At 48.6% G+C, this 23,282-nt stretch overlaps 1 protein-coding gene across 3 annotated transcripts in view; it reads left to right on the top strand.

Moving 5' to 3' along the window:
- The first annotated feature begins 13,508 nt into the window (after nt 1–13,508).
- The window catches only part of MYBL2 (MYB proto-oncogene like 2), a 31,562-nt gene continuing 21,788 nt past the window's right edge, over nt 13,509–23,282 (top strand). Inside the window, exons 1-5 of one of the 3 annotated variants that reach the window (XM_039864376.1) lie at nt 13,509–13,751; nt 16,770–16,863; nt 20,398–20,469; nt 21,269–21,361; nt 21,587–21,807. In XM_039864376.1, the coding sequence (XP_039720310.1) occupies nt 13,732–13,751; nt 16,770–16,863; nt 20,398–20,469; nt 21,269–21,361; nt 21,587–21,807 (500 nt within the window). In that variant the 5' untranslated portion in view covers nt 13,509–13,731. The remainder of the gene's footprint in view (nt 13,752–16,769; nt 16,864–20,397; nt 20,470–21,268; nt 21,362–21,586; nt 21,808–23,282) is intronic. The other 2 variants (XM_039864374.1, XM_039864377.1) reach the window with 2 other exon arrangements.

Genomic DNA, 23,282 nt, shown 5'->3' on the forward strand with positions numbered 1-23,282 from the left:
AGGCCTGCCTGGCCATGGGTCAGCTGGCTTTTACTATGGATAACTTGTGGCAAGGATGTATGTTCTTCCCCACTTTCTTATGAAAAATTGAAATAAAAGTGGAAAGAATAGTACAATACCCAGTACTTAGTTTCAAAAATTAACATACTGCCCACATATGCTTTATGTATGTATATAATTTTTCTTAGTGAATACTTGAAAGTAAATCAGATATTATAACACTTCAACCCCTTTATATATAGTTCATTATATAACTACAATATACCATTATTACATTTAATATTTAGTGCTTATTCAAATATCTTCCAATTGTCCCAAAAATATTTTATAGATGTTTTTTCCAAGCTGGGATCCAGTCATGGTTCACACATTGGATGACTCTTTTATTCTCTTTAAATCCAAAACAAAGTCAGGAATTCCTACCCTTTTCATTTCTGTTTTTTTCTTAAATGACATTGACTTTTTGATGAGACTATACTGGTGCCCCACCTTCTGGATTTATCAATAATTTCATCATGGTGTCATTAACTTATTCCTTTATCTCTTCTACTTCTAGCAAACTGGAAGTTTGAATTAAACATTTTTGTCAAGAATATTTCATAGGTGATGCCGTGTATGATGTCAGATTGCACCTCCATCAGTGAAATTAAGTTTAATCAACTGGTTAAGGTATTGAGCAGAGGTGTTTTTAAATTCAAGCATGCACAACAAAAATGGCCTTTTATCCATTTGCCATTCATCTATGTGCATGAACTTTCTGGCACATAAGCCCCTTGAGAAGAAAAAGTTAACTGACTTGAATAAATGTTTCAATTTTTCTTTAAAAAGAAAAAAACAAAAAAAAACCCAAAAGTGATAGTACCAGTCTTAGAAGGTAACAGCATAACAATAACGTGGAGATTTTATTTGTTGAAGTAAAATACATCTCTGATCAGGGAAACATTAGTGTCAAAAGGAAGAGGAGATTCACAGTGAGAATGGGGAGATACGTGTAGGTGACAAGTGTCTTTCCTCTCCCCAAAAGGAAGGAGGAAATTTGTGGTATCTTAATATTCACAGATCTCCTTGGCTTTTGCCAAGTTACTTTTTATTTATAAAACCGAATAAAAGAGGTTTTTAAACTCTGTTCCCTAAAAGATCCTAGAGCACTAAATATGCTTTAAACGAAATTTAAATAAAATTAAAAAAATAATAAAATTTAGGTAATACCTGAAAATGAAACTAAAGGATATTGAAGAGAAACAATTTCACTCTCTTCAGGCATTTAGTTCCCCATTCTGCAACCAAAGTTATCAACTTTTTCCGCTGCTTTTAAGACACAGGAAGAAATATACACTTAAAAAAACATCTTGCTTATACCAAATTTTAACATGAAGCCTAGTAATGTTTCATCCTAGGGCTGCGCTTTGGCAGCCCACAGTCTAACTGGGGAGAGAAACCTCGTTAAGAGTCACAAACTGACAAATAGCATGAAGGAAACTTACAGTGTTAGGAGCTTGTCCAGGGCTGCTGACCCACACGGGGAGTCATCAGGGATGGCTCCAGGCAGAATAGGGTCTGGTCTACAGGGCTCTGGGCCGGGGGTGACTACTGACCGTGGACCTCCGTGACCACCATAACGTCAGAAGCCGGTGATGTACCCGCCCTGCTCCCTCTCACCCCCTGGGCCTTTCTTCCTCCACATGACCCAGAATGGTGGGCATCAGGGGAGGCCTCCCAGCGCAGCGACGACGGCTCCGAGGGCGTGGAGCTGACTGGATCCACGGGTGAGGCAGCAGTGCAGGCCAAGGCTGCGGGAACCCCAGGCTCCAAGCAGAACCTCTTGCTGACGTCAGACGGCAAGGAGACTCCCATGATACCCCATGCAATGCCCGAGTCTGAGCGCGCCTCTGTAGTTGTGAAGAGGAAATTTCAGGATTTTCATTAAAAGCTAATCAGCTTTTCTGTTCTGCTTCTATAAACGCACTTGCTGCATGCGAGAGCTCACTGCAGAGCTCTTTTGCATCCTGTCCTACTCACCTTTTGCTCAACAAAAAGAACTGTTTGTACTGTTTGTACCCCTAGCAGCTCCCGCTTTCTGTAACAATTTGTATATGTTGGCAACCCGTGAGGACTCCCAGCCTTACCAATGTTACTACTTGTAGTCTCCATAACAGCTCCTGCCGTTTGTAACGGTTTGAGTTCAGATTGATCAGTTAGCCCAGATCTTCAGAGCACTAACTTCTTTGGGACCAGGTGTAATAAACCTGAGTTCACCTTTCTTTCCAAGTTACTACTTGGCGTTTCATTAGATTGGTTTGGGATTTTTCCACAACAATTTTGGAGGCCCCAGTGAGATTCCAACCATGTCGGCCCCTTGAGCCACTGGACTGGTGGCTCGGCCTGGCCGAGGCGTAGGGGAGCCGAGATGACTGAGGAGGTGTGTCACCTGACGAGTATTCCAGGTTCTCTTTTGGGTCGGTGCCCCAACTCCCAGTGAGGCTGAGTCACCAACCGGACTCATAGGAGGAAAGGACCAACTCACCAGAAATGGCTGCAGAAGGAAGAGGTACCAAGGTAAGATCAAAGGGAATAAGCTAGCTGAGTAGGGTCCTGGGACAGCCCCCATTCAGGTCCCCTCTGTCAGAGGGAAGAGGAACTGGATGCAGCATCCTAGTCTTTAAGGGAACCTGTCATGTGATCCAGGTTCAACAAGAGTCTCTACAGGGCCAGAGACGAGTCTCTCCAGTGGGGGAGGCGTCAGGTTGAGGCACGCACCCACTAGTTGGGAACCTGTCACGTGATCCGGGTTGTACTGGTGGGGGAGGCAATGTTTTAGCCTGATGTATGATTTTGTGAGTGAATGAGCAGCTTGAGCGGCTTGAGCAGTCAGGTACAAGTTTGTAGCTCTATGGCTGGGCACCCTTAAGGTACCCTAAAGACCTCAGAGTTTGTTTGAGCTCACTCTGCGTGTCCGTGGTAAACGGCATCCGGTCCAGGGTGGCATCGGATTAGTGTTCAATCGCAAGTCACAAAGCTGAGTCCGCTACGGTTAAGTGTCACCTAAGCTCCCCGCAAAGGGACACAGCCAGATGAGCACCTGAATGGTCTCCTCTTTGGAGGGGGCACCCACCCTTGTTTGTCTTTGCGTCACCATCACAGGATGGGAAGAGTTTGGTCAACACTAAGAAAAGGGGGATCTCCATCACCCTTTGGAGGGCAACCAAGAGCCCTCCACAAGTTAGCCACGAAGCGAGAGTTGACCCCAATCTGCGGTTCTGTAGGCGAGCCTCATACGGCTTAAGGTGGTGTCACTGGATCTCAGTGAGGAGTCTACTCCAGTGATCCGGGTTGGGTGTATATACCGACCCACCAGTGCTAAGAAGCACCTGAAATTCCCATGAGAGAAGTAGCCGGAGACAGGTGAAGCGAGTGGTGTCCCCTCCAAATTTCCCCGACCCTTTCCCCCACCCCTCCTTGGGGCGTGACAGTTGTCTGTCACAGGAGGTACGGGAGGTACTCTTGAAATATATGGTGGAAAGGAAACTAGGAAAGTGCCTTGGTAACAGAAGGTATAAGGTCTGGAGACTCATTCGGAAGGAAACTGAAGGAAAGGTATTTGCCTCAGAGGTGGTTATTACTGAACGAGTGAAGAGAGGCAAACTGAGGGAATAAAGAAAGGTGAAAGAAGGTTCGTGAAGGGAAAAATCCTGAGAGGAAATTTCGTGTGAAATAAAGTTGGTACAAGGATGGAAATTTAAGTGTCAAAAGTAAGCCAATGCAAAAGTAGAATTGTGTTTAATGTTTCTTAGACTGTTGGTCTGACACTATTTTGAAAAGGTTTTTTGAGTAGAAAACTGGGATTCTGTATTTCATCAAAATTAATTTCAGTGTTTTGTGCTGCCTTAACCAGGTTTCTAGGACTTTGGAGGATATACTAATGCCAGCCTCTGCTCCCAATTTTCAGAGGAAGCTCCCTGCAAATATGGGGGAGAGTTCTTCTAAGCCAACTATCTTAAACTGTGTCGAAAAATTTTAAGAAGGGTTTCTCAGAGGATTACGGGGTCAAACTAACCCCAGGAGAGCTTTGTACTCTTTGTGAGCTTGAATGGCCCACCTTCAGGGTAGGATGGCCCCCGAAAGGGACCCTAGACCTCTGCACAGTGAAGGCAGTATATCGGGTAGTGCGGGGACCCCTGGGCATCCAGACCAGTTTCCATACATAGTAGACATATGGCTGCAGCTCGCTACTGTAATGCCCCCTTGGGTCCAGTTTTGCGCGAATAGGCAGGGAGAGAGCAAGGTAGTAATGGCCCAGTGGGCTTGGAGAAAGAACGAAAAGGAGCCAGCAAAAATAATTCACCAAGGGCACCCCGAGGAAGAACCTATCTTCCCACCGCCGTGCATCCTAGCAGCTTGACCAGCCCCCGCACAGCCACTCTACCCACAATTGCCAGACAGCCCTCCACTATCCATGCCTTCGCCACTGCAACAGCCTGAGCAACCACCAAGCCTGAGTCCACGGTGCCTTTGTTTGGCCACACAGCCAGTGCAGCAATCTGCAGCCCTTCAGATGCCCCTCCGAGAGGCGCAAGGTCCCTTTGAGATTGGAGAAGATGGCACACTTCAGCCAGGCTGCCCTGTCTTCTACTATCAGCCATTCAGCACAACTGACCTGAGCTAGAAGCAGCACACCTTGTCCTATTCGGAGAAACCTCAGGTGATGAGTGATCTGCTCGAGTCCATCTTCCAAACTCATCAGCCTACCTGGGATGACTGCCGCCAGTTCCTCCTGACTTTTTAGCACCGAAGAACAGCATCGGATTCTGTCAGAAGCATGAGGATGGCTTCAAGGACAAGCACCAGGCAGTGTATTGGACCCTGTAGCACGGGCCTCAGAGGCTGTGCCTGACGCCAGGCCCAATTGGGACTTTAATGTACCACATGGAAGAGAGTCTCTCAACAGGTACTGGCAGGCCATACTGCAAGGGGTAAAAGCTGGGGCTAGGAAGCCAACAAACATGTCAAAAATGGCAGAGGTACTCCAGAGGCCAGAGGAGTTGCCCACAGAGTTCTATGAGACTGTGTGAGGCGTTCCAGGTGTATGCCCCTTTTGACCTTGAGGCACGAGAAAACCAGCATATGGTCAACATGGCATTTGTGGCCCAGTCCTTCACTGACATCTGCTGCAAGCTTCAAAAATTAGAGGGCTTTACTGGAATGAACGCCACCCAGCTGCTGGAGGTCGAAAAAAAGGTGTTTGTAAACTACGACCAGGAGGCCATAAAGGTAGCTGACAAATGGATGAGACAGAAGGCGTCCCTGCTGGCAGCTGCATTAGGGAACCGGGGCCTGGTACGATAGGCTACTGCTCCCCTACAGAAGAGAGGAGCCGAAAGGAGACTTCCACTATGCCGCGACCAACGTGCCTACTGCAAAGAAACTGGCCATTGGAAGAACGAGTGCCCCATCGCGGGAGATGCCTGAAGGGCTAGGGAAGTTCAGTCAGCATCGTAAAGGAAAATGCCGGCCTGAGCCACCGTCCAAGAGCTTATCGACTGGCCAAAGAACAATCAGACTAGGGGCGACCGGGCTCCCTGATCCTAGGCCCCCAGGAGCCTATGGTCGCAATAGAAGTAGGAGGCCAATCAATGACATTTATGGTGGACACTGGGGCCGAATACTCTGTGGTAACTAAGCCTGTGGCTCCCCTCACGGATCGTACGGCAGCCATTGTTGGGCCATGAGGGACTGAGTTGCCCACTCGTTCTGTAAAGCCCGCTCATGCAAGCTAGAGGGCCACTTAGTAACTCATCAGTTCTCGTACCTACCAGAGTGCCCCTTTCCCCTTTTGGGTAGTGACTTGCTGACAAAACTTGGAGCACACATCACCTTTACCTTAGGAAAGTCCATCCAACTCACACTGAGGGGCTAGCCTGCTTTAACGATGGATATGACCGTGTCCAGGGAAGACGAATGGCATCTTTATTCTTCGAGAGAAAAACAAATGAATCCAGCCAGTCTACTAGAAGAGTTCTCTATTGTCTGGGCAGAAAAGGGGGGCCCGGATCTAGCCAAAAATCACACACCCATTGTGGTAGATCTGAAGCCAGGGGCCATTCCTGTCACACAAAGGCAATACCCAGTATCACAGGAAGCATGCCTGGGATTTCGGGACCAAATCTAGTGTTCGATGCCGGAATTCTAGTTGAGTGTCAGTCACCTTGGAACACTCCACTCTTGCCGGTCAAGAAGCCTGGAGGGAACAACTACTGCCCCGTCCAGGACCTCCGTGCCATCAACAATGCAGTGATCGCTGTCTATCCAGTGGTCCCAAACCCACACAGCCTCCTGAGTCTTCTACCTGCTCAAGTGAGCTGGTTCATGTGCCCGACCCTAAAGACACCTTCTTCAGTCTCCAGTTATCACCGGTGAGCCAACCTGTATTTGCCTTTGAATGAGAAGACCCACACACTGGGAGAAAAGCAAGCTGACCTGGACTCAACTACCACAGGGCTTTAAGAACTCACTTACCCTGTTTGGCAAAGTGTTGGCCACCGATCTGGCTGTCTTCCCTGGAGAGACTCTGAACGGCACTCTACTCCAGTATGTAGATAACCTGCTGCTGGCTAGCCCCACCCAAAGAGACTGCTGGAAAGCCACTAAAGCCTTACTGGCCCTACTCTCTACTGCAGGGTACAAGGTGTCATGGAAAAAGGCTCAGATCTGCAAACCAGAGGTCAGATACCTTGGGTTCATCATCTCGGAAGGATATCAGACACTTGGACATGAAAGGAAACTAGCCATATGCTCAGTACCCTGGCCAAACACCAAGAAAGGGGTCCATGAATTCCTAAGGGCAGACAGGTTCTGTCAGATCTGGATACCAGGTTTCTCTGAGATTGCCAAGCCACTGTATGAGGCCACAGCTGGGTCTGGTAAAGACCCCTTGGTCTGGGGTTCCAAACAAGAAAAGGCTTTCAGAGAAATAAGGAGACTCCTAACAAGCGCCCTAGTATTAGGACTACCGGACGTGACACGGGACTTTGACCTTTTCATACATGAGAAGAGTCACACTGCATTGGGGGTCCTCACACAAACAGTTGGGCCATGGCAATGCTCCATTGCATATTTGTCCAAACGGCTAGATTCGGTGGCTGCAGGATGGCCGCTGTGCCTTTGGGCCTTAGCTGCCACGGTAATCCTGGTCAGAGAAGTGGACGAGCTTATGCTAGGACAAAATGTAAATGTAAAGGCCCCCCATGCTGTAACTGCATTAATGAACAATCAAGGACATAAATGGCTGACCAATACCAGAATAACTCATTATCAGGAACTGCCGTGCAAAGATCCATGAGTCCATCTCGAAACTGTACAAACATTGAACCCTGCTTCATTTCTGCCCCCAAAGGAGGGGCCTCCTGACCATGATTGTGAAGGAGTCACGGATGTAGTTTACTCAAGCAGGCCAGATTTGACAGACGTTCCTCTTCAGAACCCAGAACTAGTTTTGTTCACAGATGGGAGCAGCTTCATCCATGAAGGACAGCACAAAGCCAGCTACGCAATAATAACCGCCGATGAGGTAATCAGGGCTGAGGCCCTACCACAGGGCTGGTCAGCACAGGAGGCTGAACTATGGGCACTCATCCAGGCACTGCGACAGGCTACTATCTATACAGACTCAAGGTATGCCTTCGCTACCTTACACATACATGGGGCCATTTATAAAGAGAGAGGATTACTGACGGCAGGGGAAAAGAAATAAAGAACAAAGAAGAAATCCTCCAACTGCCAGAGGCAGTTTGGAAGCCTTCAAAAGTGGCAGTCATTCATTTCAAGGGTCGCCAGAGAGGAACCAACCCTGTCAGCAAGGGACACTGACTAGCAGACCAAGCAGCCCATCAAGTAAGTGCTGCAGCGGGACCTAGACCAATCTCCAAGGTTATCCTGGCACCAAAACTGCCTCTGTCCCCAAAATACACTATAAAGAAGAACAATGGGCTTCAAGTGAAGGGGGAACCAGGAGGAAGGAAGGCTGGTGGGAGCTTCCGGGTCAGACACTCTTTGTTCCTGCTGCACTGGCAGTTCAGCTAGTAAAACAAGACCATGAATTAACTCACCTGGGAAAGACTTCTTTCGAAAACCTGTTAGGCTGCTACTATTTCATATCCAAACTCCCAACCTTATGTGCCCAGATCAGTGCTAGGTGTGTGACTTGTGCATGAAATTATGCTAGACAAAGGCCAAGGCTTAATCCAGGAGTGTAAACAATTGGAACTATGCCTTTCGAAGACCTAGAAGTAGACTTTACTGAAGTCAAGCCACTGATACTTGTTTGTGTTGGTTTACACCTACTCCGGATGGGTTGAAGCCTTTCCTACGTGCACTGAACGGGCACAAGAAGTAGCCAGGGCCTTGTTGAGGGATATTGTTCCAAGATACAGACTGCCCCTCTCCATAGGATCAGACAATGAACCTGACTTTGTATTTGAGATAGTCCAGACCTTGTCCAAAGCTCTAGGAATTAAATGGAAGCTCCACACGGCCTATAGACCACAAAGTTCAGGGAAAGTCAAACGTATGATCCGGACCCTAAAAACCACTCTAGCTAAGCTTTGTCAGGAAACCCAGCTACCTTGGATAGATATTCTGTCTCTAGTTCTACTCCGAATGTGATGGACCCCAAGGCCTTCGGGCTACTCCCCTTTCGAAATTCTTTATGGGAGACCTCCCCCACTGGTAGGGAAGATAAAAGGAGACCTTAGGTTAATAGCTGACTTAGTAATGTCATAGCACCTTCAGGGAAAATCCTCCGCAGCATCACTCAAGAAACTTTAGAGAGAGAGAGAGAGAGAGAGCCCCTATTTCCTTGGGGAATTGGGTTCACCCCTTTCAGTCAGGGGATGAAGTAAGGGTTAAAGATTGGAAAAAGGAGCCGCTCCAGCCAAGCTGGACAGGCCCTCGCACTGTTATATTAGCAACTCCCACTGCTATTAAAGTTGCAAATATCACCCCCATGGATCCACCACACCCGGGTAAAGAGAGCAGCCCCTCTGGAAAGCCGGGAGACTTGGACTACAGAGCCTCTTCCTGACCATCTGCTCCGAGTTTTGATCCGGAGGCAGCAGAAGTCCACCTGAGATCGTCATGCCCTGCTGCAGCCACAAACCGGAAGTTGGCTGGTCAACGCATGGCCGAAGCTTGAGGAATTTCATTGTGGGACTCCTTATTATTGGACACTGGGGAGGGAAGGAAATTAGGGCAGAGGACTGTAAGTCATATATTCATGTCACTGAAAGAGGTAGGACTACCTTAATTTTCTCTAATTATTATGAATGTCAGGGAACTCAGAAAGGGACCTGTACCTATAACCAGACTCAGTATTCAATATGTGACCCGGGAAGTAATCTTATGTTACAACTCAAATAACTCTCTCACTGAAATAGTTTTCAAAATAATGGTAGCTCTGAGGGACCTCGGGGAGGATGGGCAGACGGACCCATGTTGGTCCAGACTAGAATGAAAGAAGATACTAATCAGGTAATGCTAAAGTTTGATGCTTGTGCTGCTATGAGTCAGGGTCAAAGGGAGGAAGGGAGATCCTGTGGATCTCTCAGCTGGGAAGAAAGTTACAGGACAGAAGAAAAGTACATATGTCCCCACAGTTCCTCATGTGGAACAAGTTGTGCCTATTGGTCATGTGTCCTATGGGCTACTTGGGAGAAAGACACCACCACCAGGAAAGAGGTGTATTTAAGGAAAGGGGTAGCCTTATCAAGCTGCACCACACATATGTGCAGTCCTTTAGAGTTAATCGTAACCAACCCCTTGACCCTCCCTCTGGAGTTCTGGAGAAGCACTAACACTTGGCATTGATGGGGCGGGGTTGAATCCCTATGTTCAAACTCGTATTCATATTAAAGGTCAAGTACTAGCCCATTCAGCCCAAATCTATCAGTTCATAAGTCCTTCTAAAAGGAAGTAACTGAACCCCTAGTCCCATCGTCACAATCAGTCAAAAACTTATTTGTCAGAATGGCTGAAGGAGTAGCTTGTTCCCTGAATGTCACTTCCTGCTATGTATGTGGGGGAACTCTAGTGGGAGATGGATGGCCATGGGAAGCCACAGAATTGGTTCCCAACCAGGCAGTGCCAGATATAACGGCCCCACGTACCTCAAATGATGGTCAATGGTTTTTAGAACATACTATTATTGGACAACACTGCCTGGCCAGAAGTGGAGAAAATCTCACTCAGTTGGAAACTTAATTTGCTCAGGTCAACGATATTATAATGCCACCTCCAGACGAAGCATGTCGCTGGGAAACGAGAAAAATCCGTTGGCCAGATTCCCAGGGCTAGCTAAAGCCTGGCATAACCCAAGCTGGTCCCGAGACTGGACAGCCCACATGGACTTTACTGGATTTGTGGAAGCACAGCCTATATCCGCCTCCCCACTAATGGGGAAGGAAGCTGTGTAATAGGCATGGTAAAACCATCCTTTTTCCTCTTATCTCCGAAAACAGGGGTACAACTTGATCACCCGGTCCCACAACCCCTGCAAAGGGTAAAAAGAGAACTCCAAATAGGGGACTGGAAGGATGATGAGTGACCCTCAGAACAAATAATCCAATACTATGGGCCTGCCACTTGGGCAAAAGATGGATCATGGGGATAGCGTACCCCCATTTACAGGTTAAACCGAATTATCTGACTGTAGGCAGTTTTAGAAATCATTACTAACGAGACTGGGAGAGCCCTGACTCTCCTTGCACATCAACAGATCAGATGACAAATGCCATCTACCAGAACAGGTTGGCAGCAGAAGGAGGCGTATGTGGGAAATTCAATCTCACCAACTGTTGTATACAGATAGATGACCAGGGCCAGGCAGTTGAAGATCTTGTCAAGCAGATGACAAAACTGGCACATGTGCCCATGTAAGTATGGCATGGATGGGACCCTGATAGCCTTTTTGGAGGTTGGTTCTCTACCTTTGGGGGCTTTAAGACCTTAATTGGAGCCCTCCTCCTCCTCCTCCTCTTCCTCCTCCTCAGTACCTGCCTCCTTCTGCCTTGCCTATTGCCTCTTGTCTGATCAACCACCTCCCTTATAGAGACTATAGTGGAAAGAAAGACTACAGCAAAGATCTTTACACAATGGAATTACTGGTCCCTTACATTGGGAGATCAAGGGGAAGATCATAAGGTTGATGCCCTATGAAAAATCTAAACAGGCATCAAAAAAAGGGAATGAGGACATTTCAGGGTTTTCATTAAAAGCTAATCGGCTTTGCTGTTCTGCTTTTGTAAACGTGCTTGCTGCAGCAAGAGCTCACTGCAGAGCTCTTTTGCATCTTGTCCTACTTGCCTTTTGCTCAACAAATGTAACTTTGTACTATTTGTACCCCTAGTGGCTCCTGCTTTCTGTAACAGTTTGTATCTGTCAGCAACCTGTGAGGACTCCTGGCCTTACCAATGTTACTACTTGTAGTCTCCATAGCAACTCCCACCATCTGTAACGGTTTGAGTGCCAACTGACCAGTTAGCTTGTGTAAAAATTCTGGTATATAAGCAATGTTGCAAGTGAGCCCACTGCCCAGATCTTCAGAGCTTTCGTAGCTCCTCTGGGACCGCACCTCTGGGACCGCACCTCTGGGACCGCACTTAATAAACCTGAGTTCTCCTTTCTCTGCGAGTTACTACTTGGTGAGTTACTACTTGGTGTTTCGTGGGAGGGGTTTGGGATTTTTTCATCATTACCACCACCACAAGAGCAACAATAGTGTGGTATTTACTACGTATCTGAGATTGTTTTGAGTGGTTTACACTTATTTAATCCCACAAACACCCTACAAGGTAGATACCAGTGTAGAGATGAAGAACAGCAACAACAATAATATAGTACTTATCATGTACCAGGGATTGTTTTCAGTGGTTTTACACATTTTAGTTTATTTAATTCTACAATCACCCTACAAAGTAGGTACCAGTGTAGTGATGAAGAGCATAGACTCTAGAATTACACAGTCCAGGTTTGAATCCTTGCTTTGCATTTAGTAGCATTGTGACCTGGGGGATACTTGTGTCTCAGTTTCCCCATCTGCCAAAAGAGGATAATAACTAATACTACCTCATAGGGTTATTAGGATTAAATAAATTAAAGTTTGTAAAGCATACAGAACAGTGGCCGGTACATAGTAAAAGCTATCTAAGTTTTTGATAAATTTTATTTTTACAGATGAGAAAACAGGCACAGAGAAGTTAAATAATTTGCCTAAGATCCCACAATTACTAAGTGATGGAGCTGGGAATCAAACTTCAGGAAGTCTGACTTTGGAGCCTGCACTCTTAAATACTAGCTCCAGCAATGAAGAGTGGATGTCCATATGAATTATTTTATGAGGGATGGAGGTGGGGGAAGCCCTGAATTAATTATTGTGGACGTTTCTAGCACTTAAGATGTCAGTCTTCTTTCTGAAGTTTGCATCAGCTGACAAGACTGTCCCCAGATGTCCCAACAGTTTCTGGAAGAGGGGTCTGAGGCATAAGCAGGGGTTAGGACAATGGGGTTCAGCAAAGTCTCCCCAGGTTCTTGTCTCATTTCATTTTACCTTGCTCTTAGTACTCCTAGGAAGCTGGATGTGGAAGGTACTTGGTAAATGGCAACTTAAAGTGGATACTCCTTTCTAAGCTTCTAGGTGTTTAAGCACCTGGTAAACAATTCAAGTTGAATTCTGGGCCTTGGGGATACTGTGGTGAATTCAGGGGCCACTTGGATTTCAGCATGCCCATAGTTCAAAGGGGGAAATACATAAATCAATAGATTGTGGGCAGTGGACCCAATGGATGAACAGGAAATAGGTGGGAGGGTGGAGACTTGTTCCTGGCCCAGGTTATGGCCCAAGCAAAGACAGGGAGGCTAGCAAGTTTTCTTTGGCTGAGGGTGGGGTGGTGATCTGGCAGAATCCTGTAAAAATCTCTTCTGAGGGAGAGGGCAGAGGTTTTAAGTTCTGGAGAGGCTAGATCAGGTTTGCATTTTAGGAGGCTCACTCCAGCTGCCAGGAATTAAGTGGAGAAACCAGAGCCACTGATTTCGATGCTGGAGAGGAAGCAGGGAACCGGTTCAAAGGCGCAGCCCTGGTCTAGGTAGGGGGTTAGGGGGCCAGTTTAGGGTGGAGTTTGTAGGCTGAAGGGGCCCCTTGGACTAGCCCTGGGGTCTTTTGCACACTGGTGACTTCTACGGCCTGACTCTCCTGTGCTTGTGGCTCACTCCCTTTCCTCTGTCTTTGTTGTATGGGTTACTCCTGGGCCTCCCCCGAACCACCTTTAGCCTGAGCCCGGCCTCAGTCCCATGACGGCAGGTTCAGAGCCGCAACTTCTAAGACCTTGCCCAGGCGCGGTCCTGCCAGCCCAGGACTTCGGGGCTTTGGGGCTGGAGACCGCCGGCCCGCCGGCCCCGCCTCCGAGTAGCCCCGCCCCCGCCAGGCCCCGCCCCGGTCCGCCGGCCTGCGCGCCAGGCCCGGGCGGTGCCGACGCGCTTGGCGGGAGATAGGAAAGTGCTTCTGCGCGCGCCGGCGGCGGCAGCAGTTCCTGCAAGCGGCGGCGGGACCTGCGGACTCGCTGAAGTCTTCTAGCGTGGGTCCGGGGCCCGGAGCGGCCGGAGCAGCCCGCGACCTGACCCCGGCCCGGCTCCCGCTCCGGGCTCAGCCGGCGAGCAGGCGAGCGCGGCGCGGCCCGGGCCGGGGGGATGTCTCGGCGGACGCGCGGGTGAGCGGAGCCGTGCAGCTCAGGGCCCCTTCCCCCTCCCCAGGTGCCATCCCCCTCCACCCGGAACCCTACCTCACCCCCGTTCTCGCTATATAGCCCCTCCAAGCGGGGCGGGAGTGGAGGGTTCCCGTGGGAAATGCTGAACCCTGGGTCGCCCCACGCAGGGGTGCGCGAAGCCAGGGGTCTCTTGGGGCCCCTCGCTCCGCTCCCTGGGCCTTCTGGGTCTCAGAGCCTGGGCGGGCGGGTCTCCTGGGACCTGGGCCAAACCCTGCATGATGTCATTTTGTCTCCCGCCTAATTGCGGGGTGGGAGTGGGATGGCGGTGTCCAAGTCAGAGCGCGGGAGGCCAAACCTAGAAGACACTTGTCGTTCAAGCCTCTTTGGGTTCAGATTTGCGGGTGTGCGTTTCTTCTCAACATTCGGGGAAGTAGAGTACCCCAAGCCCTCTTCCCAGTCTGAGAAGGGTGCTGGGGGTGGGAGATCTTCTTTTGTCCCCCACCACCTGGTTTCCGGCCCCCAGCTGGGTTTAGTTTTAGAGGCCTGTCTTCCTGTTCCACATGAGAAGTTTGGGGCAGCTGGGGTTGCAGGTGAGAGTAAGACAGGCTGACGTGTATCAAGACCGCTCTTTGCCAGCAGTCTCTGGGGCCAAGCAGGAACCGCGGTCTCCATTTTACTTAATACCCTAGAGAGTAAGTAAGTGGCAGAGTTAAGCCTGAAACCTGGTCTCTGAGCTCCAGGTGCCTTTCTTAATAACTCTGCTGCGCCTAGGGCTTGAGCTCTGGGCTTTTCAGCCAGTCTGGGAGTCAGGGAGGACAGTGGGGTCCTGCCCTGATCCCTCCCTGGATTCATGCAGCCCAGATTACCTTAAACCCCCTCTGGATGGTGTTTGCCTTTTCAGGCCAAGGGTATAGACTTGAAAAGCACTCCCTACTGGCTTTCCCCAGATTTCCTCTTAGCCAAGAAGCCTCTGATCCCTGGGCAGCGGTCAGGGTGCCTGACACAGAGTCTTCCTTTCTCAGGCCATAATTACCCAGGTCAGCTCCAATTCTCAGAAGTTTTCTGGTCAGGCATTTGTCAGACCCTATCCTGATTTTTGGTTCAGGAAGTGTTACTCCAGGGAACCACAGAAGTCCTAGACAACCCCCAGGCCTTCTGCCACTTCTCCCCTGGGGCTCAGTGGAGGAACCCCGTCTTGTTCTATGGCACCCCGCAGCCCTCAGCTCCATTCTTGGCCACTTGCTGTAACTTCTCTGCACCAGGGCCCCACTTCCCGCTCAGCTTCTGACTCACCCCACCTGGAGCAAAGCCCAGCCCATCCAAGAGCATGGGAAAGGGTGTGTTGGACCTACATGTGGTTGCCACCACTAACTAGGCCTGTGCTTTTTCAGTAGGGACTACAAGGTGAGGACTTGAAGGTGTAGTTGTGGAGCCTGGCTCTGTGGACTTGGCAAGTGGCATAACCCCTGTGAGCCTCAATTTCCACATCTATTAAGTGGGGATAATGAGAAAGCATGTGAAGGGGATGGTCAGCATTATATGGGTGATTGAAGTTTATCATCTCACAGAATTCTCCCAGCTGAGTTGCGGTCTCCATTAAATTGAGTATTGGAGCATCAGAAAATGTTTACACAGACACCTTTAAATCTTTGAAGGAACATTTGCCGAGCTTCTTTTAGAAGCTGTGTGCCGAAGAACCAATCATAACTGTCAGAAAGAGGTCTGGGGGTAGTTGATTTTAAAGTCAGCTTTATTCTGTTATTAGTATCATGCAGAATTTTTGTCTCCTACTTTGCGACGGTGGAGGACCCTATGAATTAGGTCAGGAATGACGGGGCTAGGCTGAATTCCAGTTCCTTCTGTGATTAATGTATTGCTGGGTTTACATACTGTTCGACCCTTTCTTTCTAAAAATATTTAAATTTTTGTTATCTAATAGGCAGTAGCTTTGTATGATTATTTACTCCTGTATCCGGTCATTCCCTGAGCAACCATTTCAGACCTTTTGATACCAACCCCCAAAGGCCCTGCGGATGTGGAGGTGGAACTCACCTCTGTTGTTGACTAGATGACATCCAGGAGGAGATAGGCAGCCTCAGGGCCTACAGTCTGAGATAGGATTTCCAAGGTCCCCTGGGCGCATAGGAAAATGCTGACTAGGAAGATACTGATTTCTGGAGAAAGGGTAAAGAAGATGGACACAAAGGAAATTCTCTTCTTGGCTTGTACTTGCTTTGCTTGTCTGGAGATACTTAGGCTCTTCCCACTTATAAATGCCTGACTTAGGAATGTACCTTGACAGGTGACCTGATTGAGGCAGGTCCTACCCACCTCATGGAGTTGGAAGCTCATTAATCTTCTGTGAGCACCTGATATCACTGGAGATAGAAAGTGTGGTATCTATTTTCAGAGTCATTAAACCTGATAAATATGAAGAGTTTGGAGCAACATGGAAAATTGCCATAGAAAATAAAAACATCCAGAATTTAAAGCTGCTCGTACTCTTGATTTTTCTCCATAAACTATGCCTATATGTAGGCAAGGATTGAGAGAGGGGATGTGAAAAAGTGGACGTAGTTGCTAAGATAAGGTATTTAAAATGTTTATCCCAAATAACCAATATTTCTTAAAGTTCTGGAACTTGGTTACATACATCATCATCTTACATCCTTAGACTATCAATGCCAGTTTAAAAATTGTTATTGAAAAAAACATTAAACGATGTCTGGTTTTGAATATCATAACATTCTTAGTGAAATCTCAACTTTTTCTTGTAGCTTTTGAAATCCTTAGGGTATTCCTGAAAATGAAGAAGAAAATAAAATAGCCCATAACCTCATTTCATTAAAAAATTTAAAAAGGAGAGTGGAGGTACCTACATTTTTGAAAGCAGAAAGAGTAAAAGCCTGCATCCCTCAAACCTTTCCCTAGAGGTCACTGGCTCCTACTCATACACTCTCCATCCACCACGTAGCAGAACGTGGAGACACATGTCCTTGACCTTTAGCTTGCTCTCCCTAGTGAGGAACTGGATGAGCTTCACTACCAGGACACGGATTCAGACGTGCCAGAGCAGAGGGACAGCAAGTGCAAGGTCAAATGGACCCATGAGGAGGTGAGTGATGCTGCGGGGCAAGTCCAGTGAAGGTGATGGCAGCTGGGAGTGTGTGTGCCTGATACCCCAATGGTGTGATCAAGAGGAGGAGCCAGTGAAAGAAGTGGATGGGTCCTCTGGTTCTTCTTGATGACTCTTAGAGCATTCTGGGGGACTCAATATCGAGGACTCTTGGGGGGATGTGTCTCAAACCTCAGGGCCAGCAATTGCTGTGTCTCCTGGAAGCTGGCATGGTATACATTGTGGATATTAACTGGACTTCTTTACTAGGAGGGTTAGCCAAGTCTGCAACCTCCCTCTATTATTTTAAGAAATTAATTGTATCTTGTGACATCCAGCTCTGAATTGATTTTATTCTTTAGTCTGTTTTGTGGAGGTATAATTTATATGCAATCGAATACACCTTTTAAAAGTGAACAGTTTCGATAAAAATGTGTACTCACATAAGCACCACTCTGATTATCCCCAAATGTTCCCTTTGTGGTCCATCTTCCCCATCTGTAGGCAATCGCTGATCTGATATCTCTTGGCTTGATTCATTTTGCCTGTTCTTGGTTGTCCTACCAATGAAATCATACTGCTGTGCTCTTTCCTATCTGGCTTCTTTTGCTCAGCAAAATGTTGCGTGATTGACTAATTTGTTCATTTTTATTGCTGAATAATATTCTTCGGCTATACCACAGTGTGTTTCACTTGTTCATGGGCATTTGAGTGGTTTCAAGTTTTTGGCTATTGTGGATAGATCTTCTGTGAAGATTCTTGCATAAGTCTTTTTGAGGATTATGTTTTCATTTCTCTGAGGAGGATACTTAGGTACAGTCATGGGATAGATAGGTATATGTTTAGTTTTATGGAAACTGCCAGACCTTTTTCTAAATCGATTGTACCATCTTAGACTCCTACTGGCTTTATCTTTTTATTCTACCTTTATTTTCCTGGGTGTGTTATAGTTTTAAGTCTTTTTTTTTTTTCTTCCTATGGGAGTCGTAACCCCTCTTAAATCATAAAAGATGTTTCTACAGAGAAGTGCTGAACCGGCCTTTTCTGTTCATGCCCCTGTGGACCAGGCACTATATTCAGCTCTTGTGTGCTTAGAAGAACAAACAAGATGGGGTTTGTTCCCTAGAGCAGCTCACCATCTGGGGCGGAGAGATAAGACTGCACACAGGCCCACGGGTGTGCCGTGGTCATCCACAGCCCCGGCAGGATCAGTGTCCCTGTGTGCTCACTGTCTTCTCTCTGCTGCTTGCACTAAGGCTCCTGGCGTATAGGAAGCATGGGTAATTGTTGAAATACCTTTATAAGGAGAGGTTACTTACTGTTATCTGAAGAGATTAGGGAAAGTTTTATGGATAGGATTTGGAAATTCAGCAGTCAGGGAGATAATTGTCAAAATACCTTTAGAAGGTGAGGCTGCTGTTCTCTGAAGAGATTAGAGGAAGTTTCATGGATAAGGATTTGGAAATTCAGCAGTCAGCAAAGTATAAAACAGTGAGCAGGTCAGAATAGGAAATGGGTTGTGGGTGGAGAAAAGCCAGTAGAAGAGCCCCAGGTTGGCTGGTGCAAAGGGTCCTTGAAGGGGAAGAGTGGTCGATATGGAAGGAATATCGATGGGGGCCAAATAAAGCCTGGACGGTTGGGCTCAGAAGTATAGGATTACTCAGCCGGCAGGATGGAGCTGTTGAAGATTTTTAAAACACAAGAGTGACATGAACATCTGGGCTTCAGTGGAGCTAACCTGCTGTGTGTAGGATTTGGGGGCAGCCTGGGGCAGAGACCAGTGCTAAGGGAGTGGGGCAGGGTGCTGCACGGGGCAGACTGTGGCCAGACTAGGGCAGTACCCGGTGGAGTTAACAGGTGGGGGAGACCCATGAGGTCAGGGAGGAGTTGGAGAAGAAATGGCTGGTTGTCAGGGAGGATGGTGGTGCCGGAGATGGATGTGGAGGAATGAAGGCAGGTGTGGGCCTTGGCCAGGCCAGGTGGCGGAGGAGGGCAGAGTATCTAGGGCTGCCTGGGTGGGTGTGAGCTGGCTCAGCTACAGGATCTGTGGGGACTTTGCTCAGCCACTGCTGGACTGTGGCCAAACTGCAGCTGAGGGTCTAGATTTTTGTGTTGTCCTTTTTTTCTGTCCAGGAGAGAGTGTGTTTGTGGTGAAAAACATGTAACATGAAATTTACCATCATAACCATTTTTAAGTGTACAGTTCAGTGATGTTAAGTGTATTCCCATTGTGCAACAGATCTTTAGAACTTTATCTTGCAAGATTGAGTCTCCGTACCTGTTAAACACTTAATTCCTCATCTCCCTTCCCCCAGCCCTTGAAACCACCTTTCTACTTCTTTGTTTCTATGATTTTGACTATTTTACTTCATGTGAGTGGAATCATAAAGTGCTTGTCTTTTTTGTGACTGGCTTATTTTGTTTAGCATAATGTCCTCGAGGGATCACGAGTCAGAACTTCCTTCTGTTTTAAGTCTGATTAATAACTCATTGTATGGATATACCACATTTTAAATAAACAATTCGATGGAGGAATACTTTACATACAATCAGCTATAACCATTTAGAGTACAATTCGATGAGTTTCTGCAGACACGTTACCTTGCAGCTACCAGCACCATCAATCACATGTTAGAACATTTCCGTCACCACCGAGCAGTCCTCTCTCCCCTTTGCTGTCCATCCCTCCCCCGCTGCCCCACCTCAGACGACCTGACTCACTGACTACCTTTTTGTCCCTAGGGTTTAGTTTACATTTCCTAGGATTTTATATGCATGGGGTATACAGTACGTGCTCTTTTATGTCTGGCTTCTTTCACTGGTCGTGATGGTATTGAGATCCTGTATTGTTGCGTGAATCAGTAGTTCATTTTCAGGAGAACATTTTAACAGGCACCGTTTTGCCTTCCGACTACTCTTGATTCTGCCCGTGTCTCCCCATCTCCATCGCTATGTCACTGTCATCTCTGACCTGGGTGCCTGTAATGACCTCCTTTCATCCATCCTGCTCTCTTACAGCCCCTTTTCCTGCAGCTGTGAAAGTGAACTTCACAAGAAGCACTTTGGACCGTGACCACCTGGTGCTCAAATGCATCAGTGGCTTTGCATGACACAGAGGCCCAAACCAACCTGTGTGTGGTCTGGCCCTTGCTGCCCCTTCCAAAATGATCTTTCGTCCCTCTCTCCCTTGCTGCTTCCTGCATTCCAGTTACACTAGACTTCCTTGGGACTCTCTTTTTTTCTCCCTGAATAGGCAGTCACCTATTTAGCACATACCTCTCCATACTCCCAGCATGGTGTCTTCACTTTAGTTTGTGGGAGCCTTGAATTAGCATCTGCCTCTCTCTGGACCATAAGCCCCACGAGGTTGGGCAGCTCTGTCACTTCTGTGTCTGTAGTGCCTGGTGCATAGTAGGTGCTCAAGTCATGACTGAATGGATGAATGAGGCTGTTTCATGTGGAGAGGGCTCCGTCTCAAACAGCTGCTTTCTGCATCATGTGAGCCTGAGCCCTCTGTCTTTCTGGCATTGTCAGGATGAGCAGCTGAGGACCCTGGTGAGGCAGTTCGGACAGCAAAACTGGAAGTTTCTGGCCAGCCACTTTCCTGTGAGTGCAGTTCCTCTGTGGCCCCCTCCCCCAAGGACAGGGTTCTAGGTGACCAGACAGGCCTGGGACAGGCTTGCTGCCAAGGAGAAGAAAAGAGAGTTCCTTATCAAGGTGCAGCCCATCCCCTCTAGCTATTCCCCTGGGCCCTTTCTTCCCAACCTGGAATTCGCATATTTGCATTTCTTCCTGCAAGCCTGGAGCGAACTAGTGCTGTTTCTCAACAGTGAGACTAAAATTGAGGGGAAAAGCTACTTCCCGCAGGCAGAATTGGCTGGTGCCACCACATCCAGCACTTAGAGTCTCCTGGTGGTACAGGTCTCCGTCGGATCCCCGCTCCCAGGACTGCGGGTGTCTGGTTAGGGAGTGTGTGTGGCAGGAGCTGCTACCTGGCTTATTTCTTGTGTCACTCTGGGAGCTCAGAGACCAAGTCACCAGACCCCTTCTGCCCCATTCCTCATCTCCCTCTTCCACGTGATCTAGAACTTTCGGGGAAATAACACTCCCTGAAGCAAGCAGGAGTCCCTGACATATCCCACCGGCTTTTACAGGGATTTTAAAGGCTACAGTGGTGGCGGTGGCTTCCCATAGGGTTCTGAGTTTGCCCAGTTCCATCCATGTCCTCTTGTAGGAAAGAGAAACCACATGTTCTGGCATGTGGGCTTGTAGTGCGTAGTGGGTACAGGAATAGGACAAAACCCATCTGAGGTGGGCCTGACTCCAGACTGCAGTCCCCTGAGTCCAGTGATCAACCGGGATTCAAGGCTGCCTCCCTAGTTCTCACAGATTCCTGTTCTCCCAGAACCGCACTGACCAGCAATGCCAGTACCGGTGGCTGAGGGTCTTGAATCCGGATCTCGTCAAGGGGCCATGGACCAAGGAGGAAGACCAGAAGGTAACTAGTGGGACAGAGCTGCGTACACAGTGAGCCTTCACCCACTTTGCAAATCAAGGGACTTCGAGCCTGCCCTTGGGTTTGGCAGGGGGTCAAGCTGAATGAAGGTTGAGTGTGTCATCTGCTGGTCATTTGGCCGCCCTGGTGGTGGGGCTCAGGTGGAGAGAAGGTGATAGGGCCGAGGCAGGGGCGGGTCAGTTGGCTTCATAGAGGCTTACCTCCAAGGTCATTGAGCTGGTTAAGAAGTATGGCACGAAGCAGTGGACGCTGATTGCCAAGCACCTGAAGGGCCGGCTGGGGAAGCAATGCCGTGAGCGCTGGCACAACCACCTCAATCCCGAGGTGAAGAAGTCCTGCTGGACCGAGGAGGAGGACCGTATCATCTGGGAGGCCCACAAGGTGCTGGGCAACCGCTGGGCCGAGATTGCCAAGATGCTGCCGGGGAGGTGAGCTGCCTTCTGGAGGCCTGGGGACGGGGCCAGGCAGGGTGAGAGCCTTGCCGGTGAATACTCCAGGAGTCAGGTTTCTCTTCCCAGGGATGCATGGGTCCTTCAGACTCTTGCCCGGGCCTTGCTGTAGGGACAGGGGGCTTGGGGGCCTCCCATTCGGTGTGCATATTTTCATTTAGCCCCTCTCTCAGCTCCGTGTGCCATTCCTGCCCTCTGCCGTGGCCAGGGTTGCCTGGTTTTTTTTCCCAGAGAATAAACCTCCCTCCTGCCTGTGAGGTCAAGGCCAGGATCTGGATATTGGAACCACTTCTCTGTCCTCAGCCTACTCCTCACTGGGCCTGGTCCTTCCAAGCCTCGAGCCTCTTGGGGTTCTGCAGGGAGCTCTGGAAAGACTTGGCTTCTTCTTGCCAGAGTCTTCCTTCGGGTCAGCTCCCAGTCTCCTAAGTTGCTTATTGCTCTCCTAACTGTCCTCCGTCTTCCAGAAACTTATAAAAATCTCTTATTTGCTGCTGCCTTTTATGCCGTATTCTTTGTCCTTACGCATTTTTTTACCTGATTTTGTTTTATTTTTAATCCTTTCTTCATCACAGCAGTATGGTCCTGGGAGGGGGAGGAGATAGAATGCCAGATGGTGTTTTTCCGCTGAAGTCTGGAGTGGTCTGTTTTCAGAACTCAAACCCAAGCATGGTATTCTTTTAGCGTTTCTCCTCACACTTGGATTGAAGACTCAGCCTCTTTCCCCACGTCACCAGCCCTGGCTCATGCCACCAGCCCTGCCTTGACCCACGGTGTCCTTGCTCACGCGTCCCTCGGCTCAGTCCCTCATACACAGTGATCCCTCCACTGAGAACGCCCCGGTGTGCCTTGGTCAGCCCAAAAATGTCCTCTGCCTTGTGCCCGTTGCATAGCCGACATGTTCTCATTTTTCAGTTCTTGATGGGGCGTCATTTCCTCGGAGAAGCTTTCCCTGTCCTCCCAGACTATGGTCGGTCCCCGGCAGCCTCACTGCAGTGCCCCTGCCTGTCTTCTGAGCAGCTCGAACCCCAACTATAATTAGACATGATGCCCATCTCCCCAACTAGAGTAGACTCTTAATGCAGCAGCCTGTCTTACTTGCTGGTGTATCCCCAGTGCCTAGAGCAATGCCTGCCACATTATGGGCACTTCATAAACATATGTGAGCAAAAGAATGAAGTGCATTATAGCTTGGAGTACCCCAGATCTGAGCATGAGGGCTGGGAGGGCTGGGAGGTGTTTTGGGTCAGGTTCCCTAGAAGCAGAACCCGAGTCACAGAGGTTAAGGCACATGGGGTTAGGTTGAGGAAAGGCTGTCACCTGTGAAAGGAGGAGTGGAGAGGAGTAGGGAAGGGACCCAGCAAGATGGGGTCTCTGTAAAGTCTGGCCTTGACCTGACATGCTCTGTGTGTGGGTGTCCTGAGGGTCTGCGGTGGGAGAGGTTAGAGAGACAGACC

The sequence above is a fragment of the Pteropus medius genome, unplaced genomic scaffold, assembly GCF_902729225.1.
Source record: "Pteropus medius unplaced genomic scaffold, Ma_sr-lr_union100, whole genome shotgun sequence".
Classification (NCBI taxonomy): Eukaryota; Metazoa; Chordata; class Mammalia; order Chiroptera; family Pteropodidae; genus Pteropus; species Pteropus medius.